The sequence below is a fragment of the Vulpes vulpes genome, chromosome 10 (genome assembly GCF_048418805.1).
Source record: "Vulpes vulpes isolate BD-2025 chromosome 10, VulVul3, whole genome shotgun sequence".
Taxonomy (NCBI): domain Eukaryota; kingdom Metazoa; phylum Chordata; class Mammalia; order Carnivora; family Canidae; genus Vulpes; species Vulpes vulpes.
The window spans coordinates 69,330,121-69,352,510 of record NC_132789.1 but is presented as its reverse complement, the minus strand read 5'-3'; the positions used below and the strand labels follow the sequence as shown (position 1 = coordinate 69,352,510).

General features: G+C 40.3%; 2 protein-coding genes across 2 annotated transcripts in view; both read left to right on the top strand.

The window, feature by feature from the left end:
* EPYC (epiphycan) overlaps positions 1-13,077 on the top strand; it is a 36,499-nt gene extending 23,422 nt beyond the window's left edge. The window contains exons 3-6 of the mRNA XM_025992343.2: positions 4,260-4,418; positions 5,460-5,662; positions 7,018-7,113; positions 11,986-13,077. Coding sequence (XP_025848128.2) covers positions 4,260-4,418; positions 5,460-5,662; positions 7,018-7,113; positions 11,986-12,156 — 629 coding nt within the window. The 3' untranslated portion in view covers positions 12,157-13,077. The remainder of the gene's footprint in view (positions 1-4,259; positions 4,419-5,459; positions 5,663-7,017; positions 7,114-11,985) is intronic.
* Positions 13,078-20,763: 7,686 nt separating this feature from the next.
* On the top strand, positions 20,764-22,128 carry CCER1 (coiled-coil glutamate rich protein 1). Its single transcript, XM_072722482.1, has 2 exons — positions 20,764-21,794; positions 21,897-22,128. Exons 1-2 carry the CDS (start codon positions 20,764-20,766, stop codon positions 22,126-22,128), a joined length of 1,263 nt encoding a protein of 420 aa, XP_072578583.1.
* Positions 22,129-22,390: the final 262 nt, after the last annotated feature.

The following is a 22,390-nucleotide window of genomic DNA, read 5'->3' as shown; positions in this document are numbered from 1 at the left end:
TGGGGAACAGCAGAGTGGAAGGTGTTCCCTAACACTGGACTCCCTCTTGTACAGCCTGAAGGTGATCTAAACCAGGGCCTTTTCGTTAATGAGAAAAAGCTCCCGGTGTTCAACGAGATTCTATGATCTGTCTATGTTTCTTGTTAGAATTTGTCAGTGCATTCCTTGGGGGTACTCAGATGGACTCACACCAGAATACTTTCCCATACAGAGAATGGCATAGCAGGGGGGTGTGGGAAAATGAATAGAGTTCCCACTGCAAAGGTTCATTAGCACAGCATTGGAGTGTCTCTGTACTGTAAGTTCTGGAGATAACAAAACTTATCTTAAAATGATGACTGTTCTCATGGATAGTTTTATCTAGTACAGGGAGACAGACATGCAAACAGATGAGGAGGCAATAATGTGTTGTGGGTAATATGACAGTATTGTGTGCAGAATATACTGAGAGAACAAAAGGGAGGGAGGGCACTCAAATCCCAGCTTTGGGACTGGCTGGTTACACATTCTGGAGCAAGCCATTCACTAGTGTTGCCTTAGCTTCCTCATCTAAAATACGGGATCATAAATAACAGAGCTTCAAAGCATTATCATAAGGATTAAATGAACGGAGTTAGTGCCTGACTCATAATAAATATAATAAATGTCAGTTATTCTCGTTACTCTATTATTGATAACAGTTTATTTTTTGCTCTTAACAAATGTTTCAGTGTGCAGTACGGTTTCATTAACTCTAGGCACTATACCGTACAGCCGATCTCCAGAACTTACTCATTTTGCATCACTGAAACTTTGTGTGTGTTGCCCAATAAACCCTCATCACTCCCCACCCGGTCCCTGGTAACCACCAATCGACTCTCCGCACCTACCAGATTTTAACTGTTCACCAATAAGCAGTGTAACAAGTTGTCTTTTGTAAAATGTGGTATCTATGCAAACCAGTATAGTGTTTCAGGTATATTAATTCTTTGAAGAGTCTGAATGATACTGTGTACTAGGTATTATTATTTCCACTTTACAAGTAGGAAAGCTAAAACCCCAACATAGAGTAGAAGTTGTCCAAGATGATGGAGGTGGTTCACAGCAGTGCTGAAATTCGAAGAGAGACCACTAAATCCTAAGCCAGTACCTCTCGTGAGTACACCATAGTCCCTCCACATAGTTAGCATTCTGCGGAGTAGGAGAACACTCGACAAATAAAACCAAGGAGATACACCTACAATAGAAGGAAATGTAAGTACCCAGAAGAAAGTTTCCAATAAGGCAATTAAATTTATCTGGAACATTACTCACTCTTAAGTAATTTCAGATCTGTCAAAAGTTGACTAATTACCTATACTCAGATCTTTCAGCCGAGCCAAGCACAACAAAAAACATGATGCCCAATCTTTTCAAAAGCTTTAGTCAAAATTATGGCTTAATAATGTCAGCTTTGAAACCATATAAAAAAAATCTATGACTTTAGGGGGTAAAAAAGTTATTTCCAAAGTAGTCTGAAGGTGAGTAATGAAGTTAAAACTCAATTCACATTTTAATTTCCATGGATGAAGCATTGCCAGAAATTCTAAACCTTAAGATGAAATTTAAATCTTAAATGTTCATCAAAGTTAAATGGCTTAGAAAGAAATATTTAGAGCATTAGTAATCAAAATATCGTATTTTTTACTATTCATATACCAATTTCTCAAAACAGTGTTCTGAAGCAATATAAAGTAGACTTGGGTTATATGAGTGGAAAAAAGAGAATTAAGTTATAACTGGTGTGAATATATATAAATTACCCTAAGCAATTATTATTAAATTAGCAAAGACATGAATACACAGAAGAATCAAATGCTTTACTTTTTAAAACATTTTATAAGTGGCAAATATTAATTTATAATGATCTGAAAAATTGGTGTTAAATATTTTATAACTTCCCCTTAAATTGTCTTTCCTAGATTTCCAGTCATAAAATAGTTTTCATTCCCAAAGCTATTATTATAAATAACTCCTACTTAATGATAGTAAGAAGACCCAGTAGGTGCATAACTAGTTCTTGATCACAAACCACAAATGGATCCTTCAACTCAGGCAGCCAAGTGTCCTGGTTCGCCTGGGAGTGAGAGGTCCCACGGTGGGAGAGTTCAAAGCTAAAACCAGGAAAGTGAGGGATGCCTGGGTGGCTCAGAGGTTGAGCGTCTGTCTTCTGGTCAGGCCATGATCCCAGGGTAGTGGGATCTAGTCCCACATTAGGCTCCCTGCGAGGAGCCTGCTTCTCCCTCTGCCTTTGTCTCTGCCTCTCTCTCTGTGTCTCTTATGAATAAGTAAATAAAATCTTTAAAAAAACAAACCAAAACAAAACAGGAAAGTAACCTGGTTGATGAACTGACCACTGAGCAATCACAAGAAAGTTCTTGCATCACTTCCATGTAGTCTTCATGGCTGTTTACATCCTCTGTTCATTTCACATCTTACCACCCTTCTTCTCCTCCCTTTACTCCTCAAGCTGAGCCTCCTACTCCACAGAGTAAAATGCGATCTCCTGGGTAGCAGCCTTTCAATCTTCTGTTTTCAGATGTAATTTTTACAAGCACCTGCATACACCTTATCTCCCTCTCCTATTACAACAGACCAACTGTCTGTCCTCTCACAGGTAGGATGCAATCCTTTCCACTGTGCTTTGGTCCCATTTCCTCCTGCCCTCTCAGTATCCTTTTAATAGTCAAATTCTCCTACTTTGGACCTTTTTCTTTAAATTACCCCTGCTTCGGTCAATTTACATGCTGCAAATATATCTGCTGAAACCTATCACCATCTCTCTCCTCCTTCACTGTCAAATTCTCAATAGCGTTGTCTACATTTACTGTCACTATTTCTGCACCCCCAAGTCCCTCCTCAAATGACTGTTCTTCTGGCTCCCAGCCCCATGACTCCTCAACTCTTGCTGAAGCAGCCTGTAATCACCACAATGACTAATCCAACAGATATCTTCAGTCCTTAACTTACTGAGCACCTCAGCAGCTTTTGAATGCTTTCTATTACCTTGTCCTTCAGACTCTCTCTCTCTCCACTGGCCTCCATAACATCTCCCCTTTTCTGTCTTCCTTCTTTCCATCTGGTCATCGCTTTTCTCTCTTCCCTAGAAGCTCACTGTCCTCTACTGGACCAGGAAACAGGGAGTGTAGGAGGCGTGTACGCAGGTGCACGTGCATAGTAGAGACAGACCAAGGTGTGGAGATATAATCCAGCCTCATAAATATCTTTTGGACCTGTTGCCTTTTCAACACCTCACCATGATCCCAGCCAAGTAACCATCATCTTTTATCTAGACAACAGCTCAACTTCAATCTGTCCACTTGCCCTCCCTCAGTCTTCTACTACACCTTCAAGCAGAGTGATTTCTAAAGATGCAAATTTGATTATGCAATACCCTGCCCATCCTTAGGATAAGAAACGACACCTGTAATAACACAGCCGCTAAGGCCTCTGTGTGGTCTGTCCATACACTTCAATGCTCTCTGTAATCCCTCCAAAGTGAAGGGCCTTGGCGCATGCTGCTTCCTCCACCGTATACTCTTCACTCCCACCTGCATGGTCAACTCCTTCCATTCTTGCAGACCTCAACTCCGGTTTCACCTCCTCAGAGAACCATGACTGTCAGACTGAGTCAAATTTCCCTATTTTATGCTCCTATATTCATAACATTTTCCACAGTCATCATTTTATTCGTGTTATTCACATGTATCTGCCATAGAAGATCATAAATAGAATTGTATCTGTTTGTGCTTCTCACTGTTTCACCAGCTAGCACAGTGTCATTTACCTAGAAAGAATTCAATAATTAGAGATTGAGTCAATTAATATTAATGATGATTACCCTATCTTTTTTCTTGAAGCAGATTTTGTTTCAGTGTGGTCTTTAAATATGGAACCAAAAACCTAATAAAAAATAGTATGTGTGACATTTTAACTTTACAGAAACCGTAGTCTTAATATTTACATTGGAAAAGAGAATTTCTAATAAGTATAAAAGCAACAACCACACTCTGGAATTTAAAATAAAATGTAAGACATTACAAAGAATATACTAATTGTTGTGGCTGCTTTGGTTGGTACACTTGACTTTAATTTCCACTTACAGAAAACCATGTGAGAAAATATGAAATATACCAGGATGGTCTGTATGAGACTAAACTTATTTAGCAAACATCTAATCACATTATTTCTTAGAAATTGCTTTTGTTACTTATATATAATTATTTGCCTCTACCTTTTAGACTTTCCAACCTGTCTTCTATGTACATGTATAAGCACCACTGTATACTGTGATGATCATGAACTTGATGCTATTCCTCCACTGCCCAAGAACACTGCTTATTTCTATTCCCGCTTCAACAGAATTAAAAAGATCAACAAAAATGATTTTGCAAGCCCAGGTATGTATGATAACACTAACATCTTTGTCTTCCTTACAGACTTTCCTAAACTTTAGCACTATAAAATGTTGGTACTAAAAATGAAATTTGAATATGAAAATATGGCTCATAAATCAACTTTTTTTCTTATATAAATATTTGAAGGTTTGTTTTAATTATATGATGAAGAGTTAAAGGTCATGATGAAACTACATAGTTGATATTTTCAAATAAAATATTTTTAAGAGGGACGCCTGGGTGGCTCAGGGGTTGAGCATCTGCCTTCGGCCCAGGGCATGATCCTGGATACCCAGGAGTGAGTCCCACATCGGGCTCCCTGTGTGGAGCCTGCTTCTTCCTCTGCCTATGTCTCTGCCTGCTTCTCTCTCTGTCTCTCATGAATAAATAAATAAAATCTTTAAATTTTTTTTTAAGAAATAGAACCATAAATATCTATATTTTATAGGCTAGAACCCATTATCATGTTAAGACATTGAGTAAAACCATGGTCATATATTTACTAGGATTTGGATTGTTTGAATAGACTTCCATTAAAGCACAATTGCTTTATGATTGATGCATACAAGCCTACATTCTGACTTTATAATTGTTGCCAAGTTAGAAGAACTTTAATACTTGTCTTTATAAAGTGTTTTAATCATTTGAAAATTTCTTTTTAATGCCTTTGTATTTTAATGCTAATATATCTATTACTATTAGAAACTATAGCAATCTGTCATCACTGAGGAAAACCTTTTAAATAGTAAAAATCTAGACAAAGCTTATGAAGAATATAGGGAAATGAACAATTATTTTAAATATAATGTATCAATTCCTTGTTGAAGTTAATCTTTCTTACAAGTACGTAAATATGTATAGTATCGGGTGAAAACAATTGAATTTTCATATAAAGTAGTTATACATAATTATTTCTTTTATTGTTCATTCCTAATTAACTTCGTATTTATCTTTGCTTATATGTGAGAAAATTTTTCTTCATATTTTTATGCGAGCAAAACATATTCATACGTATCTAACTACTTCCTTCATTTTTCCTTCTAGATGATTTAAGAAGGATTGATCTGACCTCAAATCTAATATCTGAGATTGATGAGGATGCATTCAGAAAGCTACCTCGCCTCCGGGAGCTCGTCCTGCGTGACAATAAAATAAGGCAGCTTCCAGAACTGCCAAACACTTTGACATTTATTGATATCAGCAACAATAGGCTGGGAAGGAAAGGAATAAAACAAGAAGCATTTAAAGTGAGTTTTAAATTTGGATATGGAAGACTTTCATCCTTCCATCCCATTTTGATGTCAATGACTAGCGTTTTTATTTCTATAAGGAGATTCAATGTGATGAGACTTTTACCTCCTAAAATAAACTATACAATCCTATTTATCGAGCTTTGGGGAAATATTGCGCTTTGGTAAGTTCTGAGGCTGGTTAAACAGCAAGAACAGAGAACAGAACTGGAATAAAGAGTGAGTAACTACGTGGAACATGAATCTATCAGGAGCACTTGAAAATGGTACAAGCCAGACAAATTGTATTTTCCAAGAACTCCATTCAAGGCGAATATTTTATGTGGCTTTAAGGGTAACTACTTGTGGAGGGTGTGGGTGGTGCCTTGACATTCAAATCTTTTTAATTACCTTGTAAAAAAAAGGATGGATTCAGTTCATCTTAGAAATTGTGTTTTCAAAAGAGAGAGAGAGAGAAAGAGAGAGAGAAATTGTGTTTTCTGAGTGAAGAAAGCAAGTTTGGGGCGAGATGGTCTTACTTAGAATAACAGCATAGAGTAAGGGAACACCCACCAACCAGCTTTCTTACCCACTCTTACTGTATCCAAACTGTCCTTCTCAATCTCTGTTAAACAAGCAAATTTGAAACACTGTTTGAAAGGACACAGGGAGCATTCAGGGGACTGTGTGGACCCATTAGGACTGAGCAATGGCGAAAGTCCTGTTTCTCCATTAGCTCTCCTGGGACACTACCCTGGTAGGCAAGGGAGCTGGGCCACCTCATTGGAGCCTGCCAAGGGTCAAAGTTCAGTCTCCCCATTCAGCAGCTTTTGTTGGCATGGGCAGTGGTGAGTCACACTTTGTTCTGTGGTGTCTGGCTAGAGAGTAGACCTGTTGTTGTCTAAATATTTATTGTCTTAGCAAGACAATATCTCTTAGCAGGTGGCTCTTTTCCTGGTACTTGTATGAGAGAGAAGAGGATTTTGTTGGAGAGAAATTCTCTTTTCTCCATCCCTGTAACATGAAGGACATTCCTCCTACGTCTTACCCAAATCCTCAAAATCCTCCGCAGAGTGTCTTCCCTGGAAAAACACTGCCTTGCTTAAACTGAGTAAGTTAGAACAAAGCAAGGTTCTTTGTAGAGATTGAGAAACACTTTGCATTTTCATCAAGAAATATTTGCTTGCAGTTAATTCTTTCCAAACTCACTTGAATTGTCTAGTAACCTGAGAAAACTAATCTGCTTCACCTTTGCAAAACCAGACCTCGACAGGCACGTGCTATTTTACAAATAGTTGTATGAACAGGGAATGGAAAATACAACTGTGGCTCCACTAATTTCCACTAAGTCCTTACATTTGGAATATTTACAGGATATGTATGATCTCCATCATCTCTACCTCACTGATAACAATTTGGACCACATCCCTCTGCCACTCCCAGAAAACCTACGGGCCCTTCACCTCCAGGTAGGCTTCTACTGGTAAGGTATGCCCAACAGCTCCATGAAAAACAAAAGCAAAGAAGAGGAAGTTGAGACACAAAGACTGTTTATAATGGCCTGTTGACGCACTGTCACCATTTTTCTTCTTTTTCTCCTCTCATTCTCTCTCTCTCTGCAAGGTCTTCATGCCTCTGTCTATACTGACTGATTACTTATAATCTTAGTATTTAGAGGTTTTCAGTCTTTGTTAAATCATAATGCATCTTTCGGGCACCCAAAACTACTTTTGAAAAAAAAAAAACAAAAACAAAATGAAAACTTCATCTTCTGAAGAAATGTATAAAAATTAGAAATGGAAGAGAAAATGAGAGAAAGAAAAACCTAATTTGATTTCTAGCTTTCAGGAGAAAAAAGTATCAATTTTAGCTTTTAATTTTAGATTTTATGTATTGAATTAAATTGAATCCTAGGGCATTCCTATCTGCTGAGAGATGACAGATATTCATCTCTCTGGATTAAGAAAATCTGTTTCCAATGTGTTTTCTAATTCTGAGTTAAATTTTATTACAATTGTCTGTGATAATATTGACCCTAGAAAGTAACAGCATCTCTGATGTTTATTCAAACACAATGGGATTGTGTATACAATGTGACATTAAAAAAGTAATTGGCTTCATATTCTCTATTCTAAGCTTTAAAAAGGCATTCAATGAACTCTTTTTAAAGCAATCTCTTCTAATGACCACCTCACCAATATCGAGTATATAGCTGTTTTTAATTTACATTGTTTTCAATTTATATTTTAATGCTTATATAAAAATCCCTTATTTTGGTTCATTTCAAAATGTTTGCCAAAACATAGTATAGTAATTAAGAATGAAGGCTCTGGCAAAAACAGATTCCTTGGGCTGAAATTCTAACTTCCAATACTATCTAAAGATTAGACAAAATATGTGAGCCTCCCTGCACCACAGTTTTAATTTATAAAGCAAATAATAATTACTGGAACATGATAAGTACTTACATGTAAGGCACAATTGTTATTAACAGCAGGTACCTATTACCTATCAAAGGGAACACAGCACATAGGCACTAAAACTTTTATCCCTGGGATCCCTGGGTGGCGCAGCGGTTTGGCGCCTGCCTTTGGCCCAGGGCGCGATCCTGGAGACCCGGGATCGAATCCCACATCAGGCTCCCGGTGCATGGAGCCTGCTTCTCCCTCTGCCTGTGTCTCTGCCTCTCTCTCTCTCTCTCTCTGTATGACTATCATAAATAAATAAAAATTAAAAAAAAAAATAAAAAATAAAACTTTTATCCCTTATGGACATTATGCAATGAGAAGAGGGTCAATTGATTAGAAAGATTTAATGCTTATAAGCATATATACATCTAACAATATATTATATTGTTATATATATAACACATTATATATTATATATAATATATAACACACTCACATTGAATAATGATTATAAACAGTATGCTTCAAAAATGTATGAAGAATAAACTGTCAGAACTGAAGGGAGAAATAGATAATTCAACAATAAGTTGGAATGTTAATACTTCACTTTCAATAATGGATAGAACAACTAGCCATAAGATCAACGGTGAAATAGTTCAAGAACTCCTTAGCAACACTAAAAATCAACTAGACTTAACAGTCATCTACGGAACACTTCATCCAACAATAGCAAAATGTACGTTGTTCTCAAGTGCTTAATGAACATTTCCTAGGGTAGATCATATACTAGGCCACAAAATTGGCCACAACAGATTGAACAGAACTGAAACCTATCAAAGTACTTTTCCGATTATGATGGAATTAAAATAGAAATCAACAAAAAGGAAATTTGAAAAACTCACAAACATATGGATATTAAACAACACTTTCCTTAATAAACAATGAGTCTAGGAAGAAGAAATCTAAGAAGTGATTTAAGCAATGTAGTAGGTAATAAAATTAATATACCAATATTAATTATATATGTATACTCTAGAAATGAACAATTTGAAAAGGAAATTAAGGAAATAATTCTATTTATATTAATAACAAAATAATAAATCATCTAAGAATAATTTTAACAAGAAAAGTACAAGATTTGTAGACTGAAAGCTACATGTTGTTGAAAGACTTCTGCAGAGCAGAAGGAACAATCAATAGAGAGAAGAAGAGATAATCTATAGAATGGAAGAAAAGATCTACAAACCAAACATTTGATAAGGTGTTAATATCAAGAATATGTACCAAACTCAAACAACTCAGTGAAAATTGATTAAATTATTGGCAAAGGGCCTAAATAGATATTTCTTAAGAGAAAACATACAAATAGCCAACAGGTATATGAAAAGATGCCCAACATCACTAATCATAAGGGAAATGCACATCAAAACCACAATGAGATGTCACCTCCCTGAAGAGCTATTATCAAAAAGACCAAAGATAACAAGGTTGATAAAGTTGTGGGAAAAAAAGGGAACCCCTGTGTACTATTTGTGGGAATGTAGGGGGTACAGTCCTTATAGGAAACGATAAGGAGGTTCTTCAAAAAATTAAACAGAACTACCATATGATCCAGCAATCCCACTCCTGGGTATATATCCAAGAGAAATGAAATCACTGTCTCAGAGAGACTCTCATGTTCACTGCATTATTCACAATTGCTAAGACATGGAAGCAACCTATGTGTCTACCAATGGGTGAGTGGATAAAGAAATTGTATATGTATGTATGTATATGTATACAATGGGATATTATTCATATTTTAAAAAATTTCAAAAAAAAGAAAAAATTCTATTTGCAACATGAGAATATTATGCTAAGTGAAATAAACCAAACACAGATAAATACATATTTTAAGATCTCACTTATATGTGGAATCTAAAAAACTTTAACTCAAAGTAGCAGAGAGTAAAATGGTGATTGCCAGGACTTGGGGACTAGGGGATATGGGAACATATTAGTCAAAGGACATAAAATACCAGTTATTCAGAATGAATAGGTTCTGGAGATACAACATAATACAGCATGAGGACTATAGTTAAGAGTACCCTACTATGTACTTGAAATTTTTTGAGAGGTCTTAAGTCTTCTTCCCGGAAACACATACAAAAGGTAACTGCGGGAGGTGATGAAAATTTTAATTAGCTTGATTGTGGTAATCATTTCATAATGTATACATATATCAAAACATTATACAGTACTCCTTAAACAAACATAATTTTATCTGGAGAGACAGAGGTCTAAATAAAGCAAAGGTAGTCCATATTCATGGTTTGGAAGATTTGTTATTATGATGGAAATACTCCCCAAACTGAAAGTCATAAGTAATCCAGCAAACCATCTGAATTATTAAATGAGTTCAGCAATGTGGCAGTTTATAAAATCAATATAATATATCAATTGTATTCACTACAGTAGCCATGAATGAAACCACAATGAAATACCACTTCAAGTCCACCTGGTCAGCTAAAATAAAAAAAAGACAGACATAATTTCAAGTGCTGGTTAGGATGCAGAGAAAATTGGAACACATACATTGTTGGTAGGAATCTAAAATGGTGCAGCTACTTCGGAAAAGCTCAACACTTCCTGGAAAAAGAAATCAACAAAAACGAAATTTGGAAAATTCTAAATCCAAATTTCTATTAACTGATGAACGGATAAAAATGTGGTACATCTACACAATGGAATATTATCAGGCAATAAAGCACAAGTACTGATACATGGTACAAAATATATAAGCCTTGAAAATGCAGTTCTCAGTGAAAGAATCCAGTCACAGAAGATGATATATATGATTCTATTTACATAACATATCCAAAATAGGAAAATCCATAAAAAAAACAGAAAGTAGATTAGAAGTCCCCATGGGCTAGAGATAGGGGATGGAGGCGAGGAGAGTAATTGCTAATATCTACAGGGCTTTTGGAGGATGTTTAACATGTTCTAAAATCAAATTATGAAAAAAAAATAAATAAAAATAAATAAAATAAAATTATGATAAAAATATTAATTAAAAATAAATTATGGTGATGGTTGTACAATTCTGGGGCTATCTTAAAACCCACTAAACCATATACTTAAAATGAATGAATTTTATGGTATGTGAAATATACTTAATAAAGCTATTTTTAAATATGTATTTCTGGGCCCTGTTTATCTTCCTGACAGTTGCTCACTTTCTCCCTCATTTTGCTTCAGCCATGTCTTTTTTTAAAATTATTTTTAAATACTTTATTTATTTATTCATGAGAGACACAGAGAGAGAGAGAGAGAGAGAAAGGCAGAGACACAGGCAGAGGGAAAAGCAGGCTCCACGCAGGGAGCCTGATGTGGGACTCGATCGATCCCAGGACTCCAGGATCACACCCAGGGCTGAAGGCAGGTGCTCAACTGCTAAGCCACCCAGGGATCCCTACTTCAGCCATGTTGACTTTTTTTCCCATTCTTGAAATTCCACTGTAATTACTCAAAATGAACTTGGTGTTCTCTCTCCTTGCAATATTCCTACTTTGGCTCTTTCCAGGCCTGTGTGTTGTTATTCCATTCTCAGCTCCATCACTATAATTCTTTCAGATAACTTTCCACAGTTACCATTCTTCCTTTGCAGGACTCATCAGTTTTAGAAATAACTTTTTCTTTAAATTAGTTTTCTCACCTCCCTTTCATTTCTATTACTGAAGTGCAAGCCCATTTCTACTTTGTGCTCCAGTCACTTAATTCCTACTGCCTAGAAGTTGCCCAATGATGCGTAATGATCCCATAACATGCATTTTTTGGATAAGAGAAGGAACAAAAGAATAAAAATGGGGATGAGGCAAAATGAACTATGTTATTAAACAATACTAAGTGTATGCTATATTTTGCCTTATTACTTATTGTCATCTCTTTTAGAATAACAACATTTTGGAGATGCATGAAGATACCTTCTGCAATGTTAAAAATTTGACTTATATTCGTAAGGCGCTAGAGGATATTCGATTGGATGGAAACCCTATCAATCTCAGCAAAACTCCTCAAGCGTACATGTGCCTACCTCGCTTGCCCATTGGAAGCCTTGTCTAATTTCAGATAATGGTTAGCATTACGATGCCCACTACAATGGAACAATTCTTACTGCTCTCTTAAAAAACAGAAGCTCAGAATGATACTTTCAAATTGTATTCTGAAAAATGGTGTACACCTAAAAGTTTTGAGCTAAGATGACAATTTAGTAATTTAAGCAAACACCAGGTAAGTCAGGAATAAAACCAAATGATGTACAGTAAGAGCAAAACTAAATGCTAAAAAATATTTCACAGATATTCTTGTAAATCACATGTAACTTGCAAGTTTTGAGGATTTATATCCCGTACAATTTCAAGTTAAGCATATAATAAAGAAAAATACAAAATCAACACTTTAGGTGTATTGCCAAGATTTAGATGTTTTTAAGCTTTCCTATTCTTTTTTTTTTCACTAAAGCATGTTTCTATTTCCAAATCTATTAAAGAAAATGAAGGCGAGAATAAAAGTATTTTAAATTTAGAATGGAGTTGTGGGAAAATATTCATTATAATCGTAACACACAAATAATCATATGCAACAATAAAACACGCGGCTTCAGTTTTTGCATAATAATATTTTATCACCTTAGAAATATGACTACTCATTTTAGACCCTTGGTTAAATGGCAATTTATTGGGAGATCTCGTGAGATGGTGGTGTTACAGGAGGACCTGACCCTCGTCTCGTCCCTCAAACACAACCAGACAGCCATCAAATCCTTTTATAGGTATGTTTCTGTGCCTTTGAATAAAGTAAAATTTAGAAAATGGAAAATAGATGATGATATGATCACCGCACTAGGGTAGAAGCTAAGGAACGCCTGCTAAGGAAAGTTGATCTTTCTGAAATGTATGATCAAAATACCAGCACATGGTCATAAACTGAAAGATTGACCAAATGAAAGATGATTTTCCTCCCAGTTGCAAACTCCAAGTTCTACTCCTGAGAAATAACTAAGAAATGGTTTCTTGAATGCTTTTGTGAAAGTTTCCATGAGAAATAAAAACTTCTACATAAGCAATTTCCCTTTTCTTTTTTTAAGATTTATTTATTTGAGACAGAGATGTGTGCCAGTGAGTGTGGCCAGGGGGAGGAGCAGAGGGGGCAGAGGAAAGAGGGGACTAGGGGACTCTGTGCTGAGCATGCACTGGGCTCTGCGGGGCTCAACGTGGGACTCAATGCAGGGCTCCATCTCACGACGCTGAGATCATGACCCTGAGATTGTGATCTGAGCCGAAAATCAAGAGTCAGACACTTAACCAACTGAGCCATCCAGGTGCTCCAAGCAATTTCCCTTTCTTTTTTTTTTTTTTTTCAATTTCCCTTTCTTATACAAATATACATGTGCAGGTCCTACACACACATACACATCACCATTATTATGTGTATAAACATGAATTTTTAAGTACAGGAGATAATCATTATTCTAAATCTTACTTCTCTCGCTAAAAAGATTTCTTGATGATTTTTCCATATAAGCACATACAGCTCTACTGATTCTGAAAAGCATCTATCAGCCCATGACATGAATGTTCATTTTATTTTTTTTTTGTAGTTACAATTAAATTACAAAGACTAGCCTTGTGTAAACATAAATAGCTTTGTGTACATATGAGAGTACATCTATGGATAAATTCATAGAAGTGGAATTCTGGGTCAAGAAGCATATATATCATTTTAAATTTTAATAAATATTACTAGATTGGCCTTCAAAGATGTTATATCCATTTACACTTTTACCGACAGTGTGGGAGAGTGCATGATTCTCTTCTACCTCTCAAAAATGGTTAAATGTCAAACTTTTTCATCATTGTGTAATCTATTCCTGAATTAACCTATTAAAGTAAAAAAGAGACAATTGGCCATAGTACACCCCTAACATTTAAAAATATACAATCTATATTTTTATTTTCAACTGTCTCTTTCAGGCAAATATATTTCTTCATCTATATTATCTGAATTTTTCTCATTAGTCTCTATCACCCATCGGATGCCATTGTTTGTAGACACGATAGCTAAATTCCGAATTTCTGTAGTGCAGCAATTGAAAAGAATTGTTCTCATGGTTCTCCACAGTAGGTGCATAAGTATCTCCTTGTTTCAATTTAAAGTACAAACATTGATATGTCTGTAATATTGAAAAATATCCATCAATTTTCTTGAGACTATCAATTTTCTTGGGGAAAACTAATCATGCACTCAATCATAATTTGTATACCCAAAGTTATAAAACTTAAAAAAGCATAACCATCAATCCATCACTATAAACCAGTGATATTTAGAAATGGAATTTTCATTTGGACTTAAAAAAATTTTTTTTTAAGATTTTATTTTTTTTAGTTGAGAGAGAGAAGGAGCAAGCAAGAGCAGTGGGAGGGGCAGAGGAAGAGGGAGGGTGAGAAACAGGCTCCCCACTAAGGAGGGAGCCTGATGAAGTACCAGGTTCTGCTCTAACCCTGGATCCCAGGACCCCAGGGTCATGACCTGAGCCAAAGGCAGAGGCTTAACTGATTGAGCCACCCAGATGCCCCTCATTTTGACTTTTTAGATATACTGCCTTTAAATGCATTATCCTGAATCAGGCTAAAAGTAGAATTCTAATATTGCAACTCTGTTTTCTATCACTGCCTTTAAAAAATTGTCTCAAAATTAACAGTTTATTATCTCTCAATTCATGTAGGTAAAAAAATCTTCTGTGACTCAACTGAGTTCTCAGTTTAGGATTCCGCAGGTGCCAAGGGCCAATAATGATGTTAGAGACCCATGAAAAATGTCTTCATTTCTTTTAACATAAAAGAAAGCAAGATAACAACAATAATGATGACGATGATAACAAACATGGAGTAATGAATCTAATCTGGCTTATATTTATCTTTACTGCAACAAGTCATAAATTAGAGATTTTATTTTAATTTTCTTATGGAGGAAGGGGCTCATGAAAAAGTCATAATGAAGCTTTGCCCACAGGAATCTTACTGATGATCTTAGATGTCCCCGCAAATGATCTAAAAACCTCTGTCCTCATAGCCTCCCCTGAATACTGTTACTACAAAATTGGGGTGGGCAGCTGTCACAAAAAGTGAAATGAAATAAAATACAAGGATGAGAGGGGCATTGTTGTGGGAACACAGAGCCAAATGACACGTTCCCAGCCATTATGGCTTCCTACTCACAAGGCTACCCTGCAGATTTAATTTACCAGGAATTCTATAAGGACAAGGTGCTACAATAGCCCTGAAAATGTGATGATAGCATTTTAGTATTTGTTCTAAATGCATCCTATTTCAGGGGCCATTTCCAGCGCTTCACATTCTTAATTGAAAGCTCTAATTCTAAAACTGACCCCTGATTAAATGTTGTACTTTTTAATAAAGTTTTTTCCTTTATTCAATTGTTACACGTATTTATTTTTCTCAAAATTAACAGGTCATTTTTCACTGGGGGAAGGCACTTCCTTCTATTGCCCCATAATATAGCATACTTTAAAATTTTTTATAAACACACATTTCCATGCTAATAATAATTCCTAATTGATCGTTACTGCCTACACATGTTTTTCAGATGTTCCGACTTCAATATGTTGGGTTAATTCTCTGCAAATCCTAAGTTATTAACAAGATTAAGAATATTTTCAAAGGGTGATAGTAAATAATACCTACATATAGTTCTATTGTGCATGCAAAATTCCCATCCTTACTTCTTATATCTGGAGAAACTGTCCTTGTAGTTACCTCTTTACAAAGTTAAGTTTCTCTTCATAATGTATTTGAATGACGTGAAGATTTATAAATGGGGAAGTTCCACCATGTTACTCCCTGATGCACGACATGCCTCACGAATTTTCTAACTAACCCCACAACTTCCCAAATTATCAGGAGAAAACAGAGTTAATCTCATCTCACTTTTTGAAAAGCTATAAAGGCTTCTTACCTTGTATTTAGCTTCTATGACCAACAGATGGCGCCTACCTTTTTGGTTTCAAATAACTGTACATGGATATCTTCGAAGTTGCAAAAGGCGAGTTTTTGAGAGTGTATAAAACGCATTCCATTTATTTTTTCAATATCCCATAGGACTTAATAGGTTCCAAAGATGGATCTAAAAATATTTGTTGAATTTTATTTATATGACCAACTATATCAGGTATATCCAACTTATCTCTAAAAATTTTTATTTATAGGTTTAATTAGCTGAGGCTTGCTTTCTAAAAGCCAATTGAAAAATGATGAAATCTAATAAACATACCCAATTACGCTGCACCAGAATAAAGGGTAATTAACGTTGGCAACCTGGAATAGTTTAAATATGATATTCGTGATAAAGATAAATGAAGTACCTATCTTCTCTCTGTTTTGAGCTCTCACTGACTGGATCTTGAATGAGTTACTACTGCCATCAAGTGTTAGAATTCATCCTTGTCAATTCACACAAATGCACAAAAAATGACACCAAGATAGCAGTGTGTTTTCCAACTGGCCATGTAATGGCCTGTGTAACATAAAGCGTAGCATAATCTATGCTGTCATGTAGCATTTAATGGAACTTCTAAATGCTGAATGTCATTAAAATATCCCAAATAAAGTCATAACCAGTTAATGTGAAGGACATATTTAACGAAATTTACTTGGTCTATGTGGTGAATGGACTTTAAGGTAAGCCCTCCAATGAACTTCCCATCTCTTGGTATTCAAGCCTTTGGGTAACCTTCTCCCCTTGAATGCCGGTAAGACCTGGGTCTTGTTTCTAACACATAGAATATGACAAAGAAGGTGGATGTCGCAAATGCTAATGTCAAGCCCAGAGTACGATTCATATGCGTGTGTGTGTGTGTGTGTGTGTGTGTGTGTGTGTGTGTGTGTGTTCGTTGTGCTAGGAAGCACTAGGGAGATCTGCTTTGCTGAGTTTCTGGAATGAGCAGCCCTACTAAGGAGGCCCATGACAAGGAAGTGAGAATGGTCTCTAGGAATGGCTGCTGACCCCTAGGACCTGTTGGTGGCCTCCAAACCTGCAGGTATCCTCCAGCCAACGGACAGCTAAACGGCGGGGCCCTCGCATAGACAGTCACAAGGGAATAAATTCTGCAATAACATTTTCCCACATGGAGCCCCCAGATGAGAACCCAAGCCAGCCAAGCACCTTGACCATAGCCTGGCGAGATCCTGAGCAGAGGATCCGACTAAGCTACTCTTGGGCTCCTAACACCAGAAAACTCTGAGACAACAAATGTTATGTCGTTTTAAGTAAGTTTGTGGGAATCTGTTACACAGCAGTAGAAAACTAATACTACATGTTCAAGCACAGTAAGTGTGTTATATGTTAATGTTGAAGTAGAACACTTCATCTTACAGTCTTTAAAGAATATGGGCCAATTAAATGGTGTCCTAAGGAATTCTTTAATTGCATTTCTGAAAGTTGTGTTTAACACACTCTGGTAGTAATTTTCTCGGGTGATTTACCAGTCATGAACAATTTGAATTACCGTGCTAATTTACTGGAAAAAAAAACCTAAAAATCATAAATCATAATTTTCTGCTTCTCTTAAAAAGACAAAGGATGGAGCAAGAACAATACCACATCAATGTTCTTTAGTAAGGAGAATTAATATGAACTGTGCGGGTCATCATGGAAAAATTGTACAAAAACAATGTCCTTAATTGTAAGTTCTTCTTTTTTATTTTTTTATTTTATTTTTATTTTTTTTTTAGATTTATCCACAAGAGACACAGAGAGAGGCAGACATAGGCAGAGGGAGAAGCAGGCTCTCCGTGGAGCCCGATGCAGGACTCTATCCCAGGTTCACGCCCTGAGCCAAAGGCAGATGCTCAACCACTGAGCCACCCAGGCGCCCCAAACTTTTTTTAACACAAAGAAGAAATTCATGAGAATTCTACTACGGTAACACAGCCAATTTCTAAAGTTCCCAATTAAAACCCAATATGTATACTACTTATGTCCTCAGAAAAATAAATCTGGAGTATCAGCATTCCAATCTGAATTAAGCAGAATAAGGGTATAGTAACTGCCAACTGTGTGATTCTACATCCAGGAAGGGACACTGGGGGCTAAAAGTGTCAGCATTCTGCACTTGGAGTCAAGCAGCAAACCACAGAGCAAACAAAATTGAATGAAGCCTGTGGAGTCTCCAGGTTTCACAACAAGGGTTGAAGTCTTGATCCAAAAAACCCCACATTGTTCTCAATTTTCAACCAGGGAGGCGCAAATGACCTTCGTAGGCTTCAGGGCTTCCCCACATTTCTTTCTCTGTCATATACTGGAGGCTTGTATAGACTCAGGATCCCAGTGGGCAATGTTCCATTTTCCACTATTCCACTCACCCCAGAAAAGCAATAAAGGGATATACTCTGGGATGTTTTTTTCTCTAATATCAAGCTTGGTAGCACTTTCACGATGTTTCTAAAAGGTAGGCCAAGAAAAGGGCATGGCATCACTCACAGGGTTAGTTATCTTTACATACACTGTATCATCTTCTTTAAAAGTCCTAAAGTATTGAAGTGTGACAATGGCCATAGCTAACAGCCACTGTGCGCTCATGGGTACCTGCACCAGCTACTATAATGAAGTACCTTACGAAACCTTGAACACAACTATGGAATAGGTATCATAACCATAGTCTCCGTTCGGGTTAGGAACGCAAGGTTTACAGAGGTTAATCATTGCTGAATTGAACTTGAAGCACATTTTCTTGAACAGATTTCCTTTTTTTTGGAGCAGTTTTAGGTTCACATTAAAATTGAGTAGCCATATCCAGTCCCATATTTGGGAATTCCCATATACTCTCTCGTCCCACTCATGGAGGGCTTCTTCCCTTGCGAATAACCCCTACCAGGAAGGTACTGTCCTTTCAACTGATGAACTTCCATTGACTCATCATCATCACCCAAAGTCTACAGCTCACATTAGGGTTCAGTCTCGATATTGTACATTCTATGGATTGAGATGGAAGCATAATGACATATGTCCACCACTATTATGGTATCATTCAGAGTAGGTTCATGCTAATTTAAATCAAAGCCCATATTCTTCACCGCAGTGTTATAAAGGCTCCCAGAGTATATGCCATCTGGTAGACAAAGGGACATCCGAAAAGAGGCCATTGGCATATTTGTATTCTCAAGAATAACCACCCCCACCCCGACATCCTGGGATGATTTATTTAAGCAGTGGACATTTGCATGCCATAGTGTAATTACTAAAGTGTTTTCCCATAGGATTTCGTGTCCCCATCCCAAAAGTCCTATTTAAGGGTGAATGGGCAGTCCAGCGCAGCCATATGGTTAAGAATTTGGGGTTGGGGGCCAAACTGCCTGAGGTTTAAATACTGGCCCCAGGGCACCTGGGTGGCTCAGTGGTGGAGCATCTGCCTTTGGCTCAGGGGTGGTCCGGGGATCTTGGGATCCAGTCCCCCATTGGGTTTCCCATGGGGAGCCTGCTTCTCTCTATGCCTATGTCTCTGCCTCTCTCTGTGTGTCTCTCATGAACAAATAAATAAAATCTTTAATAAATGAGTGAATGAATGAATACTGGCCGCAAAGCTCCTCCTCCCGACCACCTCGGGTAAACTAACTTCTGGATTCCCTGAGCTGGGGGGCGCGGTGGCGATGCCAAGCTCACAGAGCCCCCGGGCCCTCGGGGAGCCAGCACGGAGAGCAGGGTGTGCGCTCGCGTTTCACAACGAGGCGCTGCAACTGCCAGGCGCTAGGGGAGTGTGCACGGCCCCCAAGGTACGAGTGGGGCCCAGTTTTCTGACACCAGGCACTTTCCCCTCTAGCCCTTCCACCTCCCCAAGTGTAGGATGCATGTTTTGCAATGTACAAGGTAGGTCCCCCCACCCGGAACCCCACACCCCGCTTCCAAGAGGTTCAACTCTAGGCCCAGGTGTCTCATCCCCGCACCCCCAGGTGGTGCGCAGGTTTCACATGAATCGGCCCCGAGCGTCCTCCGAGTTGGGGAGCACTGCCCCCAGCCTCGGGCCCCGTCGCCCCCTTTCAAATCCTGCGTCACAAGCCCCCTGCGAACCCTCGCGGGGCACCTAGTTCCACCCGAACCGCCCCCCATCGCCCAAGGAGAACGACCTGGACCCCGATTGGCTGTCGCCCCGGGCAACCAAGGACGCGGGGGGCACGCGGGGCCTCCGGCCGCTATTTAAAGGCCGCGCCGCCCGCGCCCGCTCAGTCCCGCCGGGTCCGGGTCCCGACGGGGAAGCGCCTGGGTGGGGAGGGAGCCGCCAGGTACTCGCACCCCGGCCTGCCCGGCTCCCAGGCTCCCAGGCTCCCAGGCTCCCGGCGCCTCCGCCGAGGCGGGCGTGGGGGGCCCCGGGGGCGGGTGTCCCCGTGCGTCGCCCACCACCACCTTCGTCCCCCCCTCCCTCCCCAGCCTTACCCAGCCCCAGCCCACCTGGGCCGGACCGCTCGGGGGCGCAGGACGAGAGACTGCGGAGGAAGCGCGAGCGAGCAAGCGAGCGTATCGGACGGAGACCGGCACGTGCTGCCGCCGCGCAGGCGGACGAGGCTCTGCACACCCGAGGCTCTGCACACCCGAGGCTCGGGCCAAACGACCGCAGCTTCTGGGGCGCTACCGCTTCCACCTCCCCGAGCTCCGTGAGCGATGACCCAGACCCTCTACACACGGGAGGACCCTCGTAACCTGGGCGGCGGCTGGGCGCCCCCCGCCCCGTTGCGCACCTGGTCCACCTGCCACCGAAGGCGCAGGGGCGCCCCGATTTACAAGCGGCGCCGCCGCTACGGCCCCAAGTCTGAGTATGAGCCCCCCTGGAAACAGCCGAAGCAGCAGCACGGCCCGGGCCCGTGGTTCCAGCCACCCCGACGGCCCTACTGGGCCGTGTCCCCTAACGGGGGGCGCCGCGGGGGGCCCTGGCGCCCGCCCCCCGGGGGCTTCTGGCGGCGGCCCGGCCGCGTGCAAGTGATCCGGGTGTACGGCCTGCACCCCGTCTGCCTGTGCTGCTGCTCGTGCTGGCGCGGGCCCTGGAAGCGCGGCTGGGCGCGGCCCCCGGGCAGGAAGAAGCGCTGGGGCCGCCGGGGCCGCGGCCCGCGCCGCCAGCCTCGCCGCCCCTCCCCGCCGCGCCCGCCCGCCGCGCTGAGCACCCTGCTCCGGCCCGTCAACCTGTACGGGTGGCGCGCGCCGGGCATGCGGGCGCCGCGGAACACCACGCAGTTCATCATGAACCAGATCTACGAGGACATGCGGCAGGAGGAGCTGGAGCGCCAGCAGGAGGCGCTGCGGAGGCAGCAGGCGGCCCCCGGGGGCTCCTCCCAGAGCGACGAGGCCCCCCGCGGCGAGGAGGGGGAGGGGGCGGGGGCGGGGGAGGAGGACGCCGGCCCGTGGGGCGCTCCGTTCGGCGGCGTGCAGGACCCGTTGCTCACCTTCAGTCCCGACCCCGCCCGGGAGCTCGGGTCTCCCGCCGCACCGCTGGGGCAGGAGGAGGAGGAGGAGGGGGAGGAGTGCGAGTGCGAGTGTGACAACGAGGAGTGTGATGGGAAGGAGGAGGAGAGCCAGGAGGAGGAGGAGGAGGAGGAGGAGGAGGAGGAGGAGGCCTCAGATGATGAAGAGGAGGAGGTCGAAGAGGCTGACTGTGTGGAGGAGGGGGAGGAGGACCAGGAGGAGGAGGAGGAGGAGGAGGAGGATCAGGATCAGGAGGAGGAGGAGGAGGAGGATCAGGAGGAGGAGGAGGATCTGGAGGAGGAGGAGGAGGAGGAGGATCAGGAGGAGGAGGAGGAGACAGAAGAGGAGGCCGTGGAGGAGGAGGAGCCGAGAGAGCAAGAGAACCATTTACCTCTGCAAATGCCTTTGTCGTTCCTAGTGGGGGCCGAGGAAGAGAGAGAGAACTTTCTAAACTGTGCTTATTTAAGCCCCAAGCAGATCATTCCTAGAGTGGCCCAGGAAGCCCTCCTTGTGGTCGAGACATTAACTGTTAGCAGGAGAGGGATTCAGGATGGGATGGAACTGATGTGAGGCTAAAATGGAATAGCCACTTATTGAAAACAAGTTCCAAAAAAAAAAAAAAAAAAGAGTTCCATTAATAAACATACCAATGGAAACCCCTTCTTTAGCCATCACAAAATGTTCAGAAACTGGTGTGTTTGTGTATGAGTATGGGTGGGGGAGGGGCAGCTTTCAAATATAATTTAATCGGAAATGATTAAAGGCCAAATATTTTATTACTACAGTTTGAATGGTTTCATTTGGTGTTTTCCTCTCTAGACACGAGATTTTT